Source organism: Barbatula barbatula (genome assembly GCF_947034865.1).
Source record: "Barbatula barbatula genome assembly, chromosome: 20".
Classification (NCBI taxonomy): domain Eukaryota; kingdom Metazoa; phylum Chordata; class Actinopteri; order Cypriniformes; family Nemacheilidae; genus Barbatula; species Barbatula barbatula.
The window spans coordinates 16,337,369-16,356,711 of record NC_136783.1 but is presented as its reverse complement, the minus strand read 5'-3'; the positions used below and the strand labels follow the sequence as shown (position 1 = coordinate 16,356,711).

General features: G+C 38.2%; 2 protein-coding genes across 6 annotated transcripts in view; both read left to right on the top strand.

Moving 5' to 3' along the window:
* The first annotated feature begins 2,799 nt into the window (after positions 1-2,799).
* Positions 2,800-4,832, top strand: LOC306909221 (myelin and lymphocyte protein-like). The gene is made up of 5 exons (XM_079482717.1): positions 2,800-2,920; positions 3,301-3,468; positions 3,587-3,745; positions 4,071-4,155; positions 4,653-4,832. Exons 1-4 carry the CDS (start codon positions 2,831-2,833, stop codon positions 4,143-4,145), a joined length of 492 nt encoding a protein of 163 aa, XP_079338843.1. The 5' UTR covers positions 2,800-2,830; the 3' UTR covers positions 4,146-4,155; positions 4,653-4,832.
* Positions 4,833-8,091: 3,259 nt separating this feature from the next.
* slc8a1a (solute carrier family 8 member 1a) overlaps positions 8,092-19,343 on the top strand; it is a 29,724-nt gene continuing 18,472 nt past the window's right edge. For 2 of the 5 annotated variants that reach the window (XM_079482627.1, XM_079482625.1), the window contains exons 1-2: positions 8,210-8,437; positions 11,897-13,753. In XM_079482627.1, the coding sequence (XP_079338753.1) occupies positions 11,934-13,753 (1,820 nt within the window). In that variant the 5' untranslated portion in view covers positions 8,210-8,437; positions 11,897-11,933. Of the gene's footprint in view, positions 8,438-11,050; positions 11,161-11,896; positions 13,754-19,343 lie in introns of those variants that run through there. The other 3 variants (XM_079482629.1, XM_079482626.1, XM_079482628.1) reach the window with 3 other exon arrangements.

Sequence of the window (19,343 nt, the reverse complement as noted above, 5' to 3'; positions counted from 1 at the left end):
GCGCATGCGTATTGCAGACGCACGGGTTTATGCATGCGCACTCCCTGTTGACATTCGCATTGTTTTAAACGAACGTTAATGATTACATGTATGCAGGAGATAAATACATTTTCAAGATTACATGGCTGTTTGTTTTGTATTATAAAACGTTAAGTTCTGGTCATTGATTCTGATTGGCTGAGAGTTCTAAGGCGTAGGCCTACTTACATAGCCTAATAATAATTGTATTCACTTTATTTTATGAAACCTTGCTACTCATGTGGAATAACAGCTCTACTTATTGCTTTAGGAATCAAGCAGACGCTTTTATCCAAGGCGATTTGAGGAAATATGCCACAAAAAACATTCTAGGTTTTCTCTTGACACAATTTGTGAAGACTTTCTGCAAAGCTCATGTTTAAATAATCTGTTAAGAGATAGATTTCAATAATAGCTGTACATTTGCAGCTGTGTAGTTATATGTAAATTATGTGTAATTCACTATGGTTAAACATTTACAGAGATGTACAGTGTGTAAATGTGTACTATTGTAAAGTATTGTAATTTTTTGTGTAACCTACAATTCTGTCTCATATCTGTCATAGTGCCATGTCGGTCGGAACTGTTGCACTTGTGTATATGCTTGAGTGACAATAAAGGGATTTGATTTGGTTTAGGAAGTGAAACAGTGAAGTAGGCTAATATACACAGGTCTGTCAGATTATTTGGGATTAAATCATTCGTCTGATGTGAAACGAGTTAAATACACATGATCGCATCATTACAAATTCTATACAGTTTAAAGAATATTAAGTAAGTAGATAAAGATAAACCTATAAGACATCATTCGCCGGCACATGTTATTATTGTATTTAAAACACTAGATGGCAGTGTGCGGTAAATTATTGTGTCCTGAACGATCTATTTCAATTCCTGTTCATCTGAAAGGTCTTTTTGAATCGCAGATATAGTTTGATACGTTTTTAACATATTCCAGGCAGCCATTAAGACCTGGCCTATTAGCTTTTGACTGCTAAAACGAATTTCTCAGGCCATTCCTAGTATTATTATTTGCCATTAAAAATACTTTCTTGGTTTATTGAAGTTGGACAGAAATAGTTCTAATATCAACAGTCAAAGGGGTAAATCTGCTCATTCTGGTTTAATGTTTGTGAAACATTCCGAGTATACTGGGGAGACAAAACTCTTTTCGTGAAAATATATTCTCACCACTACACAGATACACTCATGGAATAAGATATTGTTACTTCTTGAGGCTTTTTACACGAACGGTCTTAAAAAAATGAAATCATCTTCTATAAACTACGAATTTTCACTCAAAAGCACCTGAATCAAAGACCAAAATCACATTGATATAAACTGCAACTCCAGACACTTAAAATGAGTGCAAGAGTATCTCCCCAAAACAAGTGTGAAACAGAATCTGGCCTGAGTCACGCTCTGACACGCACGATGTTCAGCTGGTCGATAAGCTACAATGAAATGTAACCATGCCATGTAACCAGACCACGACTCTTCATCCGATGTCCTGTTCAACCGGAGAAGCTTTGCGCATGCGCAACGTATAGCTCGAAATGGAAATGGATGCTTCGTTTGTACTTTTCACTCCCATTAAATGAGTCAAACTGAGGAGGACATGACGGTGGAAAATATTTCAAATATTTAATATTGAACAATGCCTAACGTTCACATACAATACTTTCCAGAGCTTACAGTCAAAGTTTGTTGGCGTTACTGCTTTTAATATGTGACATTTAAGTGAACATGTAAGTAGCCACAGCTGGCTGGCAGTAACAAAGGTGTAAATCCATAAATTACGGTTGTAATTTAGAAGTTATGTGATGCGAACAGACCCTTTGTTTCCATTATGCAGATTTTGCTTAGATTAGATTCAACTTTATTGTCATATACATATACAAGTACAGTGTAACGAAATGCAGTTTAGGTCTAACCAGAAGTGCAGTTAGCAAGTGCAGGATATACAGTTAGAATAAATACAGAATACAATATGAGAGAATATAATACAGAGGGCATGGACTATAAAAATATTTTGCAGTAGGAATGTTCTATGAAAATATGACAATATATACAGATGGCTATATACTATGAACATTAATGTACAGGTGGATATGAACAGATAATAATTACCCAGACAGAATGGCATTTTTTCCGAAATCTTGTGATATGTCATATTATTGATAAACATTGCATGAATATGAAACACGTACAGATCGAGTGAAGCCATTGTAAATGATAACGGATCTGATGAGCTGTAGACGCGCTGCCGCACTCTCGCAGCGCGCATGCGCAAAGCGTGTGCCCTCAGAAGTCCTTGATAAATTTCCCCAAAATGAAAAAACTGTAATTACGCTCGTTATTTCGTTTTGGTTTATTTATTTATTGGATTTCCCTTTTCAAGATGAAATAAGAAGAAAAACACAGTTTTTTTATTTTGTGCAGACGGAAACATACGGACAGTTTTATTTCTTTTTACGTTTGTAATATTGAATAGAATAATCAAATGATCAGAGGATACACGGACCCATATTATGAGTTTTTTCCCACATATCGCCTGTCATCACAACCAAGATAAACCCGAAGATAACATCTAGAGGACACACAGAAAAAATCTAATATTTATGAGCGAAGGTTTTAAAAACGTGTTGCACCCAAAAGACAAAATACCAAAACTCGTTTGAGCGAAAGCGCAGGGTGGGTCTTCATGCAACAAGATGAACAAGTTTGACCAGTGTTCTGCCAGGCTCTTTATTAACGCAGATCTTTAGCCCTTTTACACACTCAGTCCACCCGTGCACACAGACTTAAGAAAATGGCAGCCAATTCAGGACAAGCGGGTTACCTGCCGAGCGGAGGTTCTATATTCTGCACCATACCAGACATCCTCTTCCTGCCAGAACTTGTGAGTTACGTTTAATTCATTAGAAATTAATCAATAATCTCGTACTTTATGTGTGTATTTGGTTATGCATGCCTTCAAAACTGGCCTTTTTGTTTATTCTTTTGTGTGTTTATAAATATTTTAACGATTAAGTTAAATATCTTAGGGGACATATAAAGATAATATTAATATAAAGCTTACAAAACCTACATACTGTATTTGAAATTATGTTAAATGAGTGATAAAACTTTTCACAAATACAATTTATATTTTGGATAGGCTAAATATATGTTAATGTATATTTGATTGGTGAGTGGAATAACCCGATGTTAACAGATGTAAGTTGTTTAACTTGAACATGCATATCTAAAAGCACTGATTTTTTTCATTACATTTCTCAGCTCTGTGGAGGTGTAGTATGGTGCCTTATCGCAGCTACACATATCTGGACTCCCAACCCCACCGCATATGTGATTACCGTGTCACTTTTCTGTTTTGTCATGACCTTCCTCTGGATGATGATATTTGCCTGTGGGTCACATCGTAGCAAAAGCTCTTGGGCAGCTGCGGTGAGTTCACAATAAGAAAAAAGAAACATATCATTTATGCTTAACAATCATGTTGCACTCATTTCACTTGAATAATCTGGAATAATGTTACCTTACCTTTCTTGTTGTTTCCACACAGGATGTAGCATACCATGCATTTGCAGCTCTTCTGTATCTTAGTGCTTCTGTGCTTCTAGCTAATGTAACAATTGGACTTCAAACATTTTTGAGTCAACCGTTGAATTTATTGTTTGCATCGGATGTGGATCTTTTTTACAAGCTGGACATAGCTGCTGTGGTAAGTCCCAGAAGCGTTAAAAAAACTCAAACACAAATCAAAAATCCATAATAAAACGAATTATTTATGATATCTGTAAAATCTGTGGCAAATACATTTTATCTTTATTTCTTATGATATTCACATTATGGTGCATGTTTGGTGTAAGTGCTAGTGGGAAATCCTGGGTTACATGAAAGCTTCAGAAATGTTGTACAGAAAGAGAATAATGAAATAGGCTTAATGAAAACACGTTTTCTTGAAAAAAATGATTCAATAAAAATATTGTGAGATCACAAATATTGATTTACAGTGTATATTAACCAATGTGTATTTTTCATTTCAGGTGTTTTCCTTTTTCACCACTTTGCTCTATGTTATCCATACAATTTTCTCAGCCATCAGATGGAGATCTTTCTAAAAGGAATCAAGTAATTTATCACCTAATCTCATAACACTTGTTTTAAACACTGCACTGGCCCATTAAAGAATGTTATGTTTATGTTTGCACTAGTTTAACTTGCAAACAGATTACATGTTACCCTTTCTGTCAAAACTAAAGTCATTTTTGTGATCTACTGTTTTCAACATAAAATCATCCTACATGATACACAAATATAACCTTAATATCATCAGTACTGACTGACTAAGGCCATAAATTATAGTGAGACGAAACTTTGATGTTTGTTATTTTACACTCCGAAAAGTGCTGGGTTGTTTCGACCCATATTGGATGGAACACACTGATAAGTTTAAAACTGTAATAGGGTTAAAAATAACATAGCATTGGGTAATTTTAACCCAGCAGTGGGTTCTGTCCAACATTTACCCAGCATGGGTCAAAATGAACCCAGCCATTTTAAGAATGTATTATAGATTTTAGGATTTAACTGACAGGACCCCATATTTAGCATCAATGTAATCGCAGTTGATATAGTTGACTGTCCAGTCCTCTCATCTCATCTCATCTCATCTCATCTCATCTCATCTCATCTCATCTCATCTCATCTCATCTCATCTCATCTTTTGCCAGCAATTCTTTTGCTAACTATAAAGTATAAATTGTATTTAATTTTGCTTTATGGAATAAAAAATAAATTATTACTGTTCTAAGGAGTGTCTCAATTAAACTCTGTTACTTCACTAGATGTTAGTTAAGTATTAACATGCAAATTCCTACATAGTTGGTGTACTGTAAGTGTCACTTGTTATTTTGGATGTGTTTGTTTTGATGTGTCTTTTTCTTAAAGTATGTGAAATAGCCTGTTTTGAAACAACAACCCAGCCTTTGTTACAGGACTGGTTTGACCTGCTCTTGAAGGGTTTGGACTCCTAAATGTGACGACAGTAAACTGTATCATACTTTTTGCACCATTTACAGTGGCCCTAAATACATCTGTTTGGAGTGTTACTTTTGGTACATTAGCAACACATTCTCATTCCCGACTAGTCACATATTGACGTTTGGTCAGCGCCCCGTAGAGGCACCTTGAGCAGAGGTACATTCAGGCACCTTGAGCTAGTAATGTAACAGTTTTATTTCTTGTAATACAAAGAGTCACAATGTCGTTCAACAATACAGATATTCCAAGGGTATCAACGCGATTTGATGGATAAGTAGAGGAACTGATGTGAAAGTTGTAATCTCAGTTCCGGTGAGCCAGGCGGGTAGCTACGAATGAGCCCCGGTGGACCTGGAGCCACCAACCCACCCATCAGTCAGGCCCATCCAGTCAGCTTTTCATGTTTCTCTTTAACTATTAGTTTTTTGAGTTTATAATACATGCATAACAAATGTTAAATTATTGGTAATTAAAACAAGATTTAAGAGAGTTATTTATTATATGTAAAAGTTTAAAAATGCTTTTAAATCCACCCAAACTGAAACTAAAATAATTAAGTAAAAAAAGTAGTTTTCTCTAGATGCAGATTTAAAATTGAAAGTAGTTTAATCAGAATAATGAACACAAACATACAAAGTGTTTTGATAAATTTGATCGCTAAGCAATCTTTAAAACAGATTGCTAAACCCCAACCCAACCAGAGCTAGGGAAATATAGCTTCAGCGCAAGTTCTGGTGGGAAGATTCAATCTCGCGTCATCCAATACCAATCAACACCTAACCAATCACCTTCCAACATGGAACATAAAAGATCGCCACTTACCCCTTGCTATATCCGCAGTCGAACCAACAGTGATTCGGGAGCAAATACTTTTTTCAGCACTATACATACTAATGTGTAAATAAATGAAATAAACTTGCATTGTTGATGTGACAAAAAATAGTTTTTGAGAGAGTTCACATGTAGGATTTCTGGGAATAAAAATACTCAAAACAGAAGCAATAATACCCCAAATCCGTAGGTGATGTGGCATTTCTGAAATTGACACATACCTGACTATGGAACATTTTAAAATCTATAATAATAAAATAAAAAATACTTTCAAAACTTTAAGAGAGACCTCACATGGGTATTTTAACCATTAAATATTGACATTTTTGTTAAAACGCTTTTTCATGGTAACATTAACCCCTGGATGAAATTTCTCTTCTGTTCTTCTTTTAGCCTCTTACTGTCACTACTAGCATATCTGGGAAAGGTGTTGAACAAAGAAGAAAATGCCTTGAAAGGTGTGAGTGTCCCAGTAATCTCATAAATTCTACTCACCCTACGCTTGACATTATAGATCCGTGGTTAAAAATAGTCAGTCTAGTGGAACTTCAACAAGGATAAGATTCAAGATGTGTTCTCAGCTTTAATCAGACATGTGGACATTTTCTGTCTTGACTTAGACGCCTGAAACGGTTTTCATGTTCATATTTACATTAATATTAAATTATGACATATGAAGTTATTTACCAATGTTCAGAATTCATGTGTATGGGCTTTGTGAGCCACAGGAGTAATTGGACAACTCAGCTTTAATTTGTTTCACACAATGCTTATGTAGAGAAGCCGCTTACAGGCTGGACCTTGGGATGTCCTTGAAGTCTGTTTAGATGGTAAAAAATAGAAAGGTAAAAATGTCCCTCTGAGTCACCTTAGTTTTAGTTGGCAAAAAGCAGTTTTTGGGTCTTGCAGAAGCCCTTCTTCACAAGTATCTTGCTTATTTTAGTACCTTTTAATTATTATATGAATACAAAGCTGCAGACGGAAACGTGTTTTCGAAAGGGAGAATTTGTACATGGTTTAATGGATCTTTTTGTGCAAAACTAGGATGAAAGTGCATATTCTATTCTCTATACTTCCTTAACAGAATTCCGATTGAAATAGTATTTTAAAAGAAATGCAGGTACCTGCTGTTTTTTATTTTCAAATATAATGCAAAGTAGGATGCGATTTAGGATCCGTCTTCTTGCTAATCCTCTTGGTCACGCAAAAGCTAGCTGTTTCTTGAGGGTTGCAGGAGAAAAGTGACACAATCTGATCATTCTTGTCACCATCAGCTTCTTGGGAAGCTTAAAGTAAACACATGATCCTTGATCAAAGATCAGTTGAGTATCAAAGCTGGCTTATTGCTAGACATGATTGACGTGCCATTAGCCAAAAGTACAGCTGTCATTTTCAACCAAAGATTGAAGTATGAAAATCTTCTGTTTTCCTGTTGCTTGAAGAAAAAGCTGCTTGAGGGATTTTCTTGTTTAAGTGACCCATTTTCCAGCATTACAGAAACCACTATTTGGCAGTATGACAATGTGTTTATATACATTTTTCCTTTAAGTTGTACATCTCCAACTTTCTATTGAAGCTTTGGGTACATTCACAGGCTATATCTATAAGTAGCACAACACAACACAAAACTGAAGCCTTTTCTTCAAGGCATGTGTTTTGTTGGATTTCTAAAGGATGACGAATTTTGGATTCATCATATATTCCCTCATAAGCTGAATATTTCATCGAATTTGGAGGAAACTGTGTGCACTTTAACATTTCCCATCATTATAGTTAAGGCCGGTAAGTCACTCTTTTTTTAGATTTATTTTGATCATAAAGCCACTTTGAAACAATGCAACATTGTAAAAGAAGCGCTATATAAATTAACTTAAGGGTTGAATCTTATAGGTGAATTAAAAAAAGGTTAAAAAAACCCTGCTGTTTAGAACCTCCTATAGTGAACCGGTCCTTGGGAATTGCTACTGTATAAAGCTAGCTGTCTTGTATCATATATAAATATATTTGACTTTTGCCTCCACCACATGTTTAAGAACATCTCTTGGTCTCGTTCCAACAGAAAGATACAAGCCAGCTTTTCCAAACCTTCCAGGAAATCTCACGGGATCTAAAGATGTCACGTCCCCCATCTGGGGTCCTGGGAACTGTAGAAAATCACCAAGGTTGGATTTCACATCCCCAGCGCATTCTTGCCTTCCTCACACTTACAGACACAAATGCCCACACGCACAGAGAGACGAAAGTAACCTGCCAGCGGAGCCCCTTTATCTTGCACGTGTCTCGTAACGACAAGGAACTGGCAGATAGGGGAGCTTCAGAGAGAGGCGAGCGAGTGACAGGCTTAGAGCACAGCCTTGTATGGAAGTGGCTGAAGAAGACGAGAACGATAAGGAGCAACCCAACTATGCTGTCCATGTTTAGAGGCACTCACTGGCCCATCGGTCCGAGAACAATGCTTGTTTCTGATAAATTTAGACAGGTTATCGGCCACAGCTTCTCTTTCTAGTCAGTCGCTCACAGCACCACAGGGAATACAGAGGTGAGTGCTAAGGCTTGATTTTTAGGGAACTCTGGGGTACAAAGTTGCGTTTAAAGGCATTATGTTATCGGATGACTTGTGGTAGTATGGAGTGACATGTTTTGTATTGATAAATTAGTTGCTAATGTGTTTAATCATTATGCATTATTTTAGATTACATGAATTAGACGTTTTTTAGGTGGATATTTCACGAGTACTGCAGATGTGAATTGATCAGAAAAATTCCCAGTTACATGGTTAAAGAATTTGCAATGGAGAGAAGAATTTGTGGCACATCATTTTTGCTTAACATTTGCATATGATTACCTTATAATAGTCAATTCTTTTGTGGTGTCATTTTTGTCTCTATAAAAATTAGTTTGAAAAAGTAAAATGATCATTTGAAAAACAATTATAACAAAAACGTGGCGTAAAACTTTCAGGTATATTGTGGCAGCTCATTCACACCAGTTATGACTTCATGCTTTAGTGTCAAGGGAATCGAGAACGGTCAAGCTCTTCCAAAAAATTACTCCATCGACTGACTGCCCATGAGCAACTGACAGCATGCTTTTGCATATGAATGTTTTCATTTGTTTTACGGTGGAGAGGTTTTCTTTAGCCAAGTCAGGCATGAGACGCGGCCAGTCTGTGGAGCTGCAGAGGGAATAACACACCTCATTGAGTCAGCGGTGAGCTCATTTCGTCTCAGACCTTCCTTCACATCTCGCAGCTTGGCTGTGGAGCTATGTGAGGTGAAAGCTGGCCACAACAGCACAAGCCGCAAGATTTAATGTTCATAGCGAGTTACATTCGAACATTTCGTGGTTGCTTCTCAACAATGACACATCTTGAGGTGTGTTGTGAATCAGGGATGGTATAAAATGTGCAGTATGTAGTTCAGAATCAGGGAATATTTCAAATTTTGCAGTAACATTTGGTTCAAAACTGGTTCCTGTCACGGTGCTTTTGTTGTCTCTCTGCTGCCATTATGTCTTGACAAGCTTTTCCAAATATCCACCTTTAAGATGCCAGTTGTCTTTGCTTAGACATGGATGATACAAGAAGTTTGTATTGGCTGTTAGCAACTTTGCTTGTGTGCATTTACCACCAAAGTCAACTAACTAAACCAATCATGTTGGATCACATCACCCATGAGCGTGCATGACAGCTTTATGCATGCATACATTTGCATTTCCGCTGGTTTGCGTCTGCATTTCCGTCTAGGCAAGGTACAATAAGACACATGATTCAAATTAATAGACGACCTTCAGGTCACATTGTTGTAATGCAGACCGACACATCACGACAAGAGATCACGTCACTGGTGAATGTGACCCGGCATAACATTGACTCAATATAGGGCTCCAAACGTGTCTTTTCTTCAGCTATTGTCACGAATGCAGAGATGAGCTGCGTGGCAAGGCTTTAGTGGAAACATATCGTATACATCATTATAGTTAAATGTAATTGTTGAGGATACTATTTTCAAGGCATTTAAAGTTGATCAGTTGGAAGAATGAACGAGATAGCGGAAAGTGTTATATTACATTAGACACACGGCATGTGGATCTGACTTTGCTGAGTTAGTTAAAGGAACAGTTCACCCAAAAATGTCTTCTGTCTTCTACTCACCCTCAAGCTTTAAATCTGTATAAATGTCTGGGTTCCGTTCAACTCAAAAGAAGATATTTTGAAGAATGTAAGAAAGCAAACAGTTCTGTGGCACGTTTGACTATAATTTACCTGCTATTTACTGTATTTCTGGGTGAACTGTCCATGTGAAGGGAAAGTTTACCACAAATCGAAAATGTATTTATCCTTTTGTTGTTTAAAATCTATATATGACTCTTTATTCTGTGGAGTGTATATTATGAATGTCGCAGTTATTTTGTGCCCGCACAATGGAAGTCAAAGGGGGCCGGTGTTGTTTTGTTATTTTATCCTCTTTTGTGTTCTGCAGAAGACAGAAAGTCATACTGGTTTTGAACGATATTAGAGTAAACAATGAAAGAATACCATTTTTAGGTGACCTTTTAAATACTACATAATTTGTCCTGAGCGTAAAATAAATTACAATAAATTACAATAATTTTGTTTTTGGTTAATGTGAGCATGTGTTTTATTTTAAATATTAAACTTTATTTAAGTAAATACCATCATTTAAACAACAATATAAATTAACAATATGAGAATAAACTAATGACTACATTGAATGAACTGTCTGCCAAATCCATAAATGTAAGTGCAAGATTTTATTAAATATTTATTCTATTCATTTTAATAATTGGCCAGCGTTTCAAATGTTCCCGTACCATCTTACACGATAGGGTGTTGAAATGTGTCCTCTGTTTGTTATCTGCCCATCATGTGGCGGACTGTCTGTCTGGCATGAAGCCACCGCACGGTCCGAGCGGAGCCCACAACTCCCCCTCCTCCGGCCAGGCATGCGAATCCGTACGGAAAGAGGAAAATATGCTTGGAGCACTTCGGAAAAGTAGCTTACAACTCTCTTTCCGCGCAGCTGGGAATAAGGCGCGTCGCACAGAAACAGCTCTCCCGTTCACAGGAACGATTTAAGCGCCGGAGGATGAGAGTGAACGGTCGCGGTACTTTGCGAACGTGCGCTCCCGGTAAACGGTCCGGTTGATTGAAGCTGTTTTGCGTGAATCTCCGAGCGTCACAATCACAGATGCGTCTACGTGTGAAGACTTTTGCATCACAAGAACATTGCGCTTTGAAAGGTATTATCTTAATGTTTTAGCAGTGAAAGAAAATATTGAATATTTAGTTAAGGGAGACGGTGCGTATTATAATCTGCACATATTATTCAAATTGGAGAGAAAAAGTGTGGATCTTAATTCATTCCAAAAGGTTTAATTCCAAGCATGACTTTGCTTATCTTTACATTTGTACCAGCTATCGGGAGTGTTCCATATAGTTTCTTTAAAAGTAGAGATGATCTTTGTTACAATTAACCCATTTTGTTGCCATAAATGTAGTTACATGATATACTTTTTAGATCCGTTGTCATTGTTTCTGATTTAAAAAGGTTGTACCTGCACACCATGCATGCATGTGTGTGCTCGGAAGTCAAACAGATGCTTTGTGTCATGTGTCTTTCTGAATCATCTTCCAGTATGTCAAGTTTAGGTTTATGCATGTTTTAAAGATATGGTCACTCATGTTAAATGGTAGCTTAAAGGGATAGTTCACCCCAAAAGGTCACCCTCTTGTCATTTCAAAATGGACACGAAAATGTTTTGAAGAATGTTTGTAACCAAAACAATACAGGTTTGAAATTAAAAGAGGGTGAGTAAATGATGACAGCATTTTCATTTGTGGGCAAACTATCTCTTGAAGCATCTGTTAATATTTAACAAAAAAGTAAATCTGCAAATCTTTTCATTTTATTTTATTTGTGATCTGACATCTTGTATCATTCATAACAATTTTCTTCATTATTGTATTTCTCACAAGGTAAGGGAGAGCAGTAACAAAATACATCACTGGGAACATGGGCCAATCCAGGACTTCATCCTATTTTTCTCTCGCTCTAAAACTCAGCATCTTCCTCTTAGTTTTCTCCCATGAGCTTGTGCCCGCCTCTGCAGGCGGCTCCGAATCGAGCTTGGATGTGGATACTTCTTCTAATGAAACTTCCACGCACGAGACATGCGGCGGTAGTAATGAATGCAAGGAGGGTGTGGTTCTGCCAATTTGGATGCCGCTGAACCCGTCCTTTGGAGATAAATTGGCGAGAGCCACTGTGTACTTTGTCGGTTTATTCTACATGTTCCTGGGGGTGTCCATCATCGCAGATCGCTTTATGGCTTCCATCGAAGTCATCACATCCCAGGAAAAAGAGATCACCATCAAGAAGCCCAATGGTGAAACCACGACCACGACCGTTCGTATATGGAATGAAACCGTCTCTAATCTTACTCTCATGGCTCTGGGGTCGTCCGCTCCAGAGATTATGCTCTCCGTGGTTGAAGTGTGTGGTCACAACTTTGCTGCAGGGGAGCTCGGCCCAAACACCATCGTAGGAAGTGCAGCTTTTAACATGTTTGTCATCATTGGTCTTTGTGTCTCTGTGATACCAAAAGGAGAGCATCGTAAGGTCAAGCACCTGAGAGTGTTCTTTGTCACAGCAACATGGAGTATCTTTGCATACACGTGGCTTTATCTGATATTGGCAGTGATCTCCCCAGGTATTGTGGAAGTTTGGGAAGGACTTCTTACTCTCTTCTTCTTTCCGATTTGTGTCTTGTTTGCTTGGGTTGCAGACCGCAGACTGCTGTTCTACAAGTATGTGCATAAACGTTACAGAGTAGGAAAAAAGAGGGGAATAATCATCGAAACAGAAGGCGAGCCTGAGCTCCAAGCCAAGGCAGATATCGAAATGGTTGGTGGAATTCTTAACTCTCACGGGGAGGAATTGTTTGACGGCACGGTGGATATTGAAGATAAAGGCATGGATGAGGAAGAGGCCAGGAAAGAAATGGCCAGGATTTTAAAGGAGCTGAAACAGAAACATCCGGAAAAAGAGATGGAGCAGCTCATTGAGCTTGCCAACTATCAAGTTCTAACCCACCAGCAGAAAAGTCGGGCTTTCTATCGCTGCCAGGCCACCAGGCTAATGACCGGTGCCGGCAATATTCTGAAGAGGCACGCTGCAGACCAGGCCAGAAAAGCAATCGGCATCCACGAACTTCGCTCGGAAGTCTCAGATAACGATGTCTCCTCCAAAATATTTTTTGACCCAGGTACATATCAGTGTCTTGAGAACTGTGGGGCGGTGGCGTTAAACGTGGTACGGCGCGGTGGCGACTTGACAAACACTGTGTCGGTCGAATATAGAACTGAGGATGGCACTGCCAATGCAGGCTCCGATTATCAGTTCACAGAGGGCTTAATAGTATTTAAACCGGGTGAGACCGAAAAGGAGATCACAGTGGACATCATCGACGATGACATTTTTGAAGAAGATGAATACTTCCTGGTTCATCTCAGCAATGTTAAGGTGGTTTCTGATGGAACAGGCAATGGGAACCCAGGCGCCAATCACGTAGAGACTTTAGCTGGTCTTGGCCTTCCCTGCACAGCGACAGTGACTATTTTTGATGATGACCATGCTGGAATCTTCACATTTGAGGAACCCATGATTCATGTCAGCGAAAGCATTGGTACAATGGAGGTGAAGGTGGTGCGTACCTCTGGAGCTCGTGGAGTAGTCGTGGTCCCGTTTAAAACCATTGAAGGCACAGCGAAAGGTGGAGGAGAGGACTTTGAAGATACCCACGGAGTCCTGGAGTTTCAGAATGATGAGATTTCGTAAGTGTAACTTTTTCTTAATATTTGAACACATTGTGTCCCTTATGTAAATTTAGAACTGTATATTTGATGGCAAACTCAAAGCGTTAGTTAACTTTTGATACAGTTGCACATCATAGAAGCGTATTAAAAATGTTCAGTTATGCTAATTTAATTCTCACCAGGATCTTCAAAACATTCCGATCTGTTATGCTTGATTCTAACTTTCAACCTTTGCTCTTTATCTCTCCTGGGATTTGTTTCCTCTTGATGCATCGAGGATTTTTGTTCTGGCTCATTTTTCCTTTACATATTTCTCTTCTTGCTTGCTTTATCACTCTCCCATTTTTCCTTTAGCTTTGCTCACTCCAATGTTTCCATTTTGCACATTTCAGAATTATGCATATTGTTAAACCCTTCGTGTTCAGAAAGTGTGTGAAATGTTTATGGAAGATTAGTGTTGTGGTCAGAAATATATCATTATATAACTTTCAGTGTGTCATTGCAGACACATGCTTTCCACCTCAAATTTGGGCCCACTGGAATGCAAAACTCATTACCTGGGTTGAAAAATATTAACATAGCCTCTTAATGGTTGGTGTGATTAGGTTCCTCCAATAACATACTTTTGACACACAATAAAGGCTTGAAAAATGTGGTCCTGAAAGCATCTGGCTTAGAGAGAATGAGTAGAAGCTTTCCACGTTTCAATTACGTTTCCATGATCGTTGCGACGCACAGCTTGAATTTGGGCTCCGGCGCTAGAACTTCTGGCAAGGAACAGGCCCTCCTCACACATTTATTTGTATGATCACGTACTTGACAAGGTGGCCTGAACCCCAGACATTTTCCATGGCAGGGTGAATATAACGAAAACAGATTTGTCCAGGCGGAGATAAACAGCTCTGAATACGGTCCAAGATGTTTAAATGGAAAAGATCTGTCGTTTAAGGTTATTTTAAGATGATTAATGGGAAGACGAGCATGAATGTAAACAGAAGTAAATTAATTGCTTTGAAGTGAGCAACCTAAACCACGCTGATCTGGTTATGTCCACGGATGAAGTTCCATATATGGACAGGTCTCCTGTTCGGAGAAGAGGGCCGGTCCCTGAATTCTGGAGACATTTGGAATCGCGGTGGCTGTGAAAGATTTTAGATCATGTTTATTCAAAGCAATGTACGCTTTTGATGTTTGTACTGTATGTAAGTTAGAGAATGCCAGATTGTACTGTAGATTTTACCATATGATGATCTAGATATGTGACGTGCCAAAAGATGTTTTAATGTTATTGATTTATGTGGATCCAGTCAATGTCTTTGTGTGAGTACTAGTCATGTTTGTGTAGATCAAATTTAACTTATCGTCTCCTGCTTTAATAAACCTCCCATCATATCACCTAGGCACAAACACGTGCTAAAACTACTGAATAATAAAGGCCATATTTACTAACGGTGTACAGTAGCGGAAACGCCTCTTTTGCCTGTGCACCTTGTTAGTAAACCTCAGAAATGTCCACTCCGACTGGCACTTTTTGAAATTGCGTTCTCGTGCTATTTTGCCCTGTTTAGTAAATCTGGTTTAGCATTAAGTGTTATATACTGATGAGGGGCTGTCAAAGACGCAATATAACCATCTGTTTCCTCTTAGAGTGCTCATGCTGAGTAATGAATATAATGTTTGTCATTAACAAGTTTGTTGTCCAATAGTTTTTTTTTTCTATTAGCAGTGTCTTGTCGCTACAGCATGTCTGAACATTCTCCCAAACACAATGTGATGCTTGTGTGAGTGTGTTTAAGAGAAAAGGAAATTAAAATACGAGGAATGAACTTGTAAAATTCAGTATTCCACAATAGCTACATCTGTGAAGTCCCTCAAAGTAGTCAGAAGAATTGTTCTTCAAAATAAAAATGAAGATTTTTTTTCTGTGAATAATTCACCCCTATAGTATTATTCCTGTTTTAATACATATATTATAATACAGAACTTGAAAACTAAAAGTTCCTTGTTGCCAGTAATTTATTAGGCTATACAATACAATAATATATTGTCCGTTATCATATTAATTTGTTACTTAACTTGTGATTTCAACCATTTGTTTCACCAGTTTCACTGTGATTTCTTTATTTGACATGGCCAATAAACACATCCATGTTATATTTTCACTGAATGTTGTTTACATTGTGTAGGATGTTTTATGCAGAATCACAAAAAGTGAGTACTTTACTGAGTACTTAAGCTGGGTTTTTATGGTCACACTTTGTTACTTATAGCACAAACTCTGTGCAAACATTGCCTTGCAAAACCATCACAAAAGGCAAAGAGTGTTGTTGGATAGTAGTTTGACCAGTGGTGGAAAGGGCAGAGATACATTTTTTATATTTGTAAACCGTAGATGCAGAAAATTCCACTTTATGTTTCTATGAAATGTGCATAGCGTTTGCAGGCTATTAAGTGGGTAAAAAAATTTATTCCCCTCGATTTTAGGTGGCCCCCCTTTGAAATTCACTCCCTGGACTGCGTCCCCTTTCGTTTCCCACCATTTCCAGCCCTGAGTTTGACTGTTTGCATAGCCTGGGTTGTCTCAGAGACTTCTGTGTGTGATTTCTTAAGAACATTTTACAGTGATTTTCTCAGGCAGTAGAGATATTTTACATCCGGCATTGACAAAAACTGAATAGAACATAGAGAAGTTGAAATGCTGAGTTAGGGTCTTAAGATAGGTGACCTTTGTTATCAGGTCACACTATGCGTATGTGTAATGCACAGTTGCAAGAGTTCTTGCCCCCGCCCAGGTCTAATTAGAGGATTTGTGCATTAATCATGTGACAGTGACAGAAAACCTCGGGCAGTTGTTTGTCTATACAGTGTGAACACTGTGAAACGAAGTGTATCAGGCCGATGAGTGGAAGAAAAGAAAATGAACACCGAAGATTGGAAGGAAGTGTAAACAAAAAGACGGTCAGCAAGAAGATGGCCAAATAGAATCAAACTTAAAGGAGCAGACGAAAATGAGTTTATGAGATTCTTTGGATCTTTTACTTTGCTTCTATCTTCCAAAACTAGGTCCCAATTCCGCAAGAGAAGGAAAGATGCTCCAGGGTTTTTTTTTTTGGAGCATGTTTTTTCCTCTGTCGAGGAGCAGACCCTTCTGTCACAAGGGTCTTCTGCCAGCTCAGAACTGCCCAGACACGCAGCCTGTCAGATGATTCCATGTGACTTGTTTCAGATGGCAATACAAGAGTCAACCGCACACCACCGTTGAATCATTGCTCGCATCACTGCCAGGATTAGTAATCTTATTATGTAGCCCCTCTTGGCATGTTATTATTTTATGATCGTCTCTGACTAATCTGAATTATTTCCAGAGGTTTCCAATGCTTGCTAAACGGTCTTGGGACTGTGTACGCTTTACATATGCAATTGCATTAATGCATTCATTTTTAAGACACCAGACTGATTAAAATGTTATTTTTAAGGGAGGTCATAAAAATGTATTAAGTGTTTTTTATAAAATGAATCAGCATTTGGCTCACAAGAAAGCCAACCAACCAACATCAAAATAACCGTCAGTGTCCCTTAAAGGCAAGTTTGTTCTTTATGAATCTTGCTCAATGTCTAAGCATTACATCCGCCTGTTAAGTTTAGTTTATTCATTCATGATGAAAAATCTTCATTCACATTGAGTGATTGTGATTTTGAACAGGCACATAAAAGTGTGTCTGGTTACAAAGTATTGTTAAAGTTGCAAAAATGAAATCAAATTCAGTAGACCCTTGCCCTTTAGATGTCTTTTAAATGACCGATGATGATATCTAGAAACGTAGGCGGGGCTGGGATGGGGTCACCAGGGCATTAGCCAATATAAATGCCTGTCGCTATTGCCCTTCGTGTTAGATAACAAATATAGTGCTTATAATTAGAACAGTGGAAAATCTCTGCAGAATTTCTCCCCGAGCGGTGAAGAATGTAAACAGTGGTCATTCATTCAGCGATGTTGCTCCGGGTCTTAGAATGCTTTTCGGATGGTTCATTTATCATTTGTCAGACCTGCTCTCACTTCTGGAAATATTACATGAAAGTTCCACACATTCTTTTAGCACTCTCTTTCTTTCACGTCTTTCTCACTCACTTTCCCTTCTTTCATTTTTTTCTTTCACCCTCTCCACTTACTGTAAGGTTCTCCTCTATTTGTAGTTTCCATGACTTCAGCCTCACAAAAACACAAGGGCAGGCAGGAAGATGAGGAATATCCTCCTGCAGACTATGGAAAAATGGATCGCAGTGAGGGATTACCATGTTTTCTTGCTTGTTTAACTTTACAGAGGGAAACTGGATGAAAGTTAACGTTTGTAGAGGGAGAGAAGAACTTAAATCCACCGTTAACTTTATTACAGTAACGCACAGATAAGGATTTGCTCTTGCGTAGAGCTACAATGCATCCTAGGATTTGTTCATCCTAGTGTTGTAAACTGCTAATTGTTTTTAATGTTAAGTATTTCTACAGTTGTAGTGTCCTTGGCAACACTGCACCATTTTAAATGTTGTACATTTTGCTGACCGCACTTAATATAATAGCTCACCCTTGTTCCATTCCAAAACTTGAAAACCATCCTGCAAGGCATTAGCTTATTAGGGCAATAACTTGACCGTAGCCTAACACGGTGCACATACCGTTACCATCCGCTCATCAGTTTAGGGTCTGACAGATCGTGTTTTCATGCTCATTCTCAGAGGCCGTCAGGCTCCCTGCCCGATATTCTTTAAATGCATTACTCTGACGGGTGGAGGTGGGGAAGGAGTGCGCCTTTAATTATCATCTCTCATCGCCGTCACTGTCGCCATCATCGTCACAGGCTTTTCCAGTTTGTTGTTGAGGAGCGTTGATTGCATTTAAGTAGTTTAAAATAATACCCTCTCAAGTGTGTCCAGGAATAGGCCTTGTTTTCTGAAGTGCTGTTATTTCCATTTCGCTTCCTCTCCTGATCTGCGCCGGGCCTGTTTTGTCCGTGGTTAGCATCGTCAGTGCAGTCACAATTCTTGAGGGAAATGGAGTTTTCCAACCCAATCCTTATTTTAACGGAACCAGCGGCATCATTACATACATCAGTTTGGGAAGGAAAGTTTTGTCTGCGCTGCTCCAAATTTATTGTCATTTTGTCAAATTGAGTCGCATGAGAGGGAAAATACTGAAGTGTATATTGTATTTTCACAAAATACCTGCATTGAACACTTTGCAAGATGTAAACACGGGTCCGATTTCAGTTGAGTTTTTTATGTATATATTATTTTCAATGGTTAACATTGCTTATAAATATAAATAAAAAATGTTAGTGCAGTGTTAAAGAACTGAAACAGGATGTTCCTATGGACCATAGTTGAACTAGCATTGTTTACCTCGTTCGAAAGTGTATAATAGACTGTCCTTGTAAATTCAAGGAATTTTTGTTAATATTATGGTTCCTTTATAATAAAAATTATTACATTATTTAAAAATGCATAGTTTTTCTTACTAAATAGGCCTATAGGGTATAACAAGAAAGCTAAAAATGTTTGTGATATCCAACTGTAGTGCACACCATAAAAGAAAATACATTTCTATTTGTCCCCT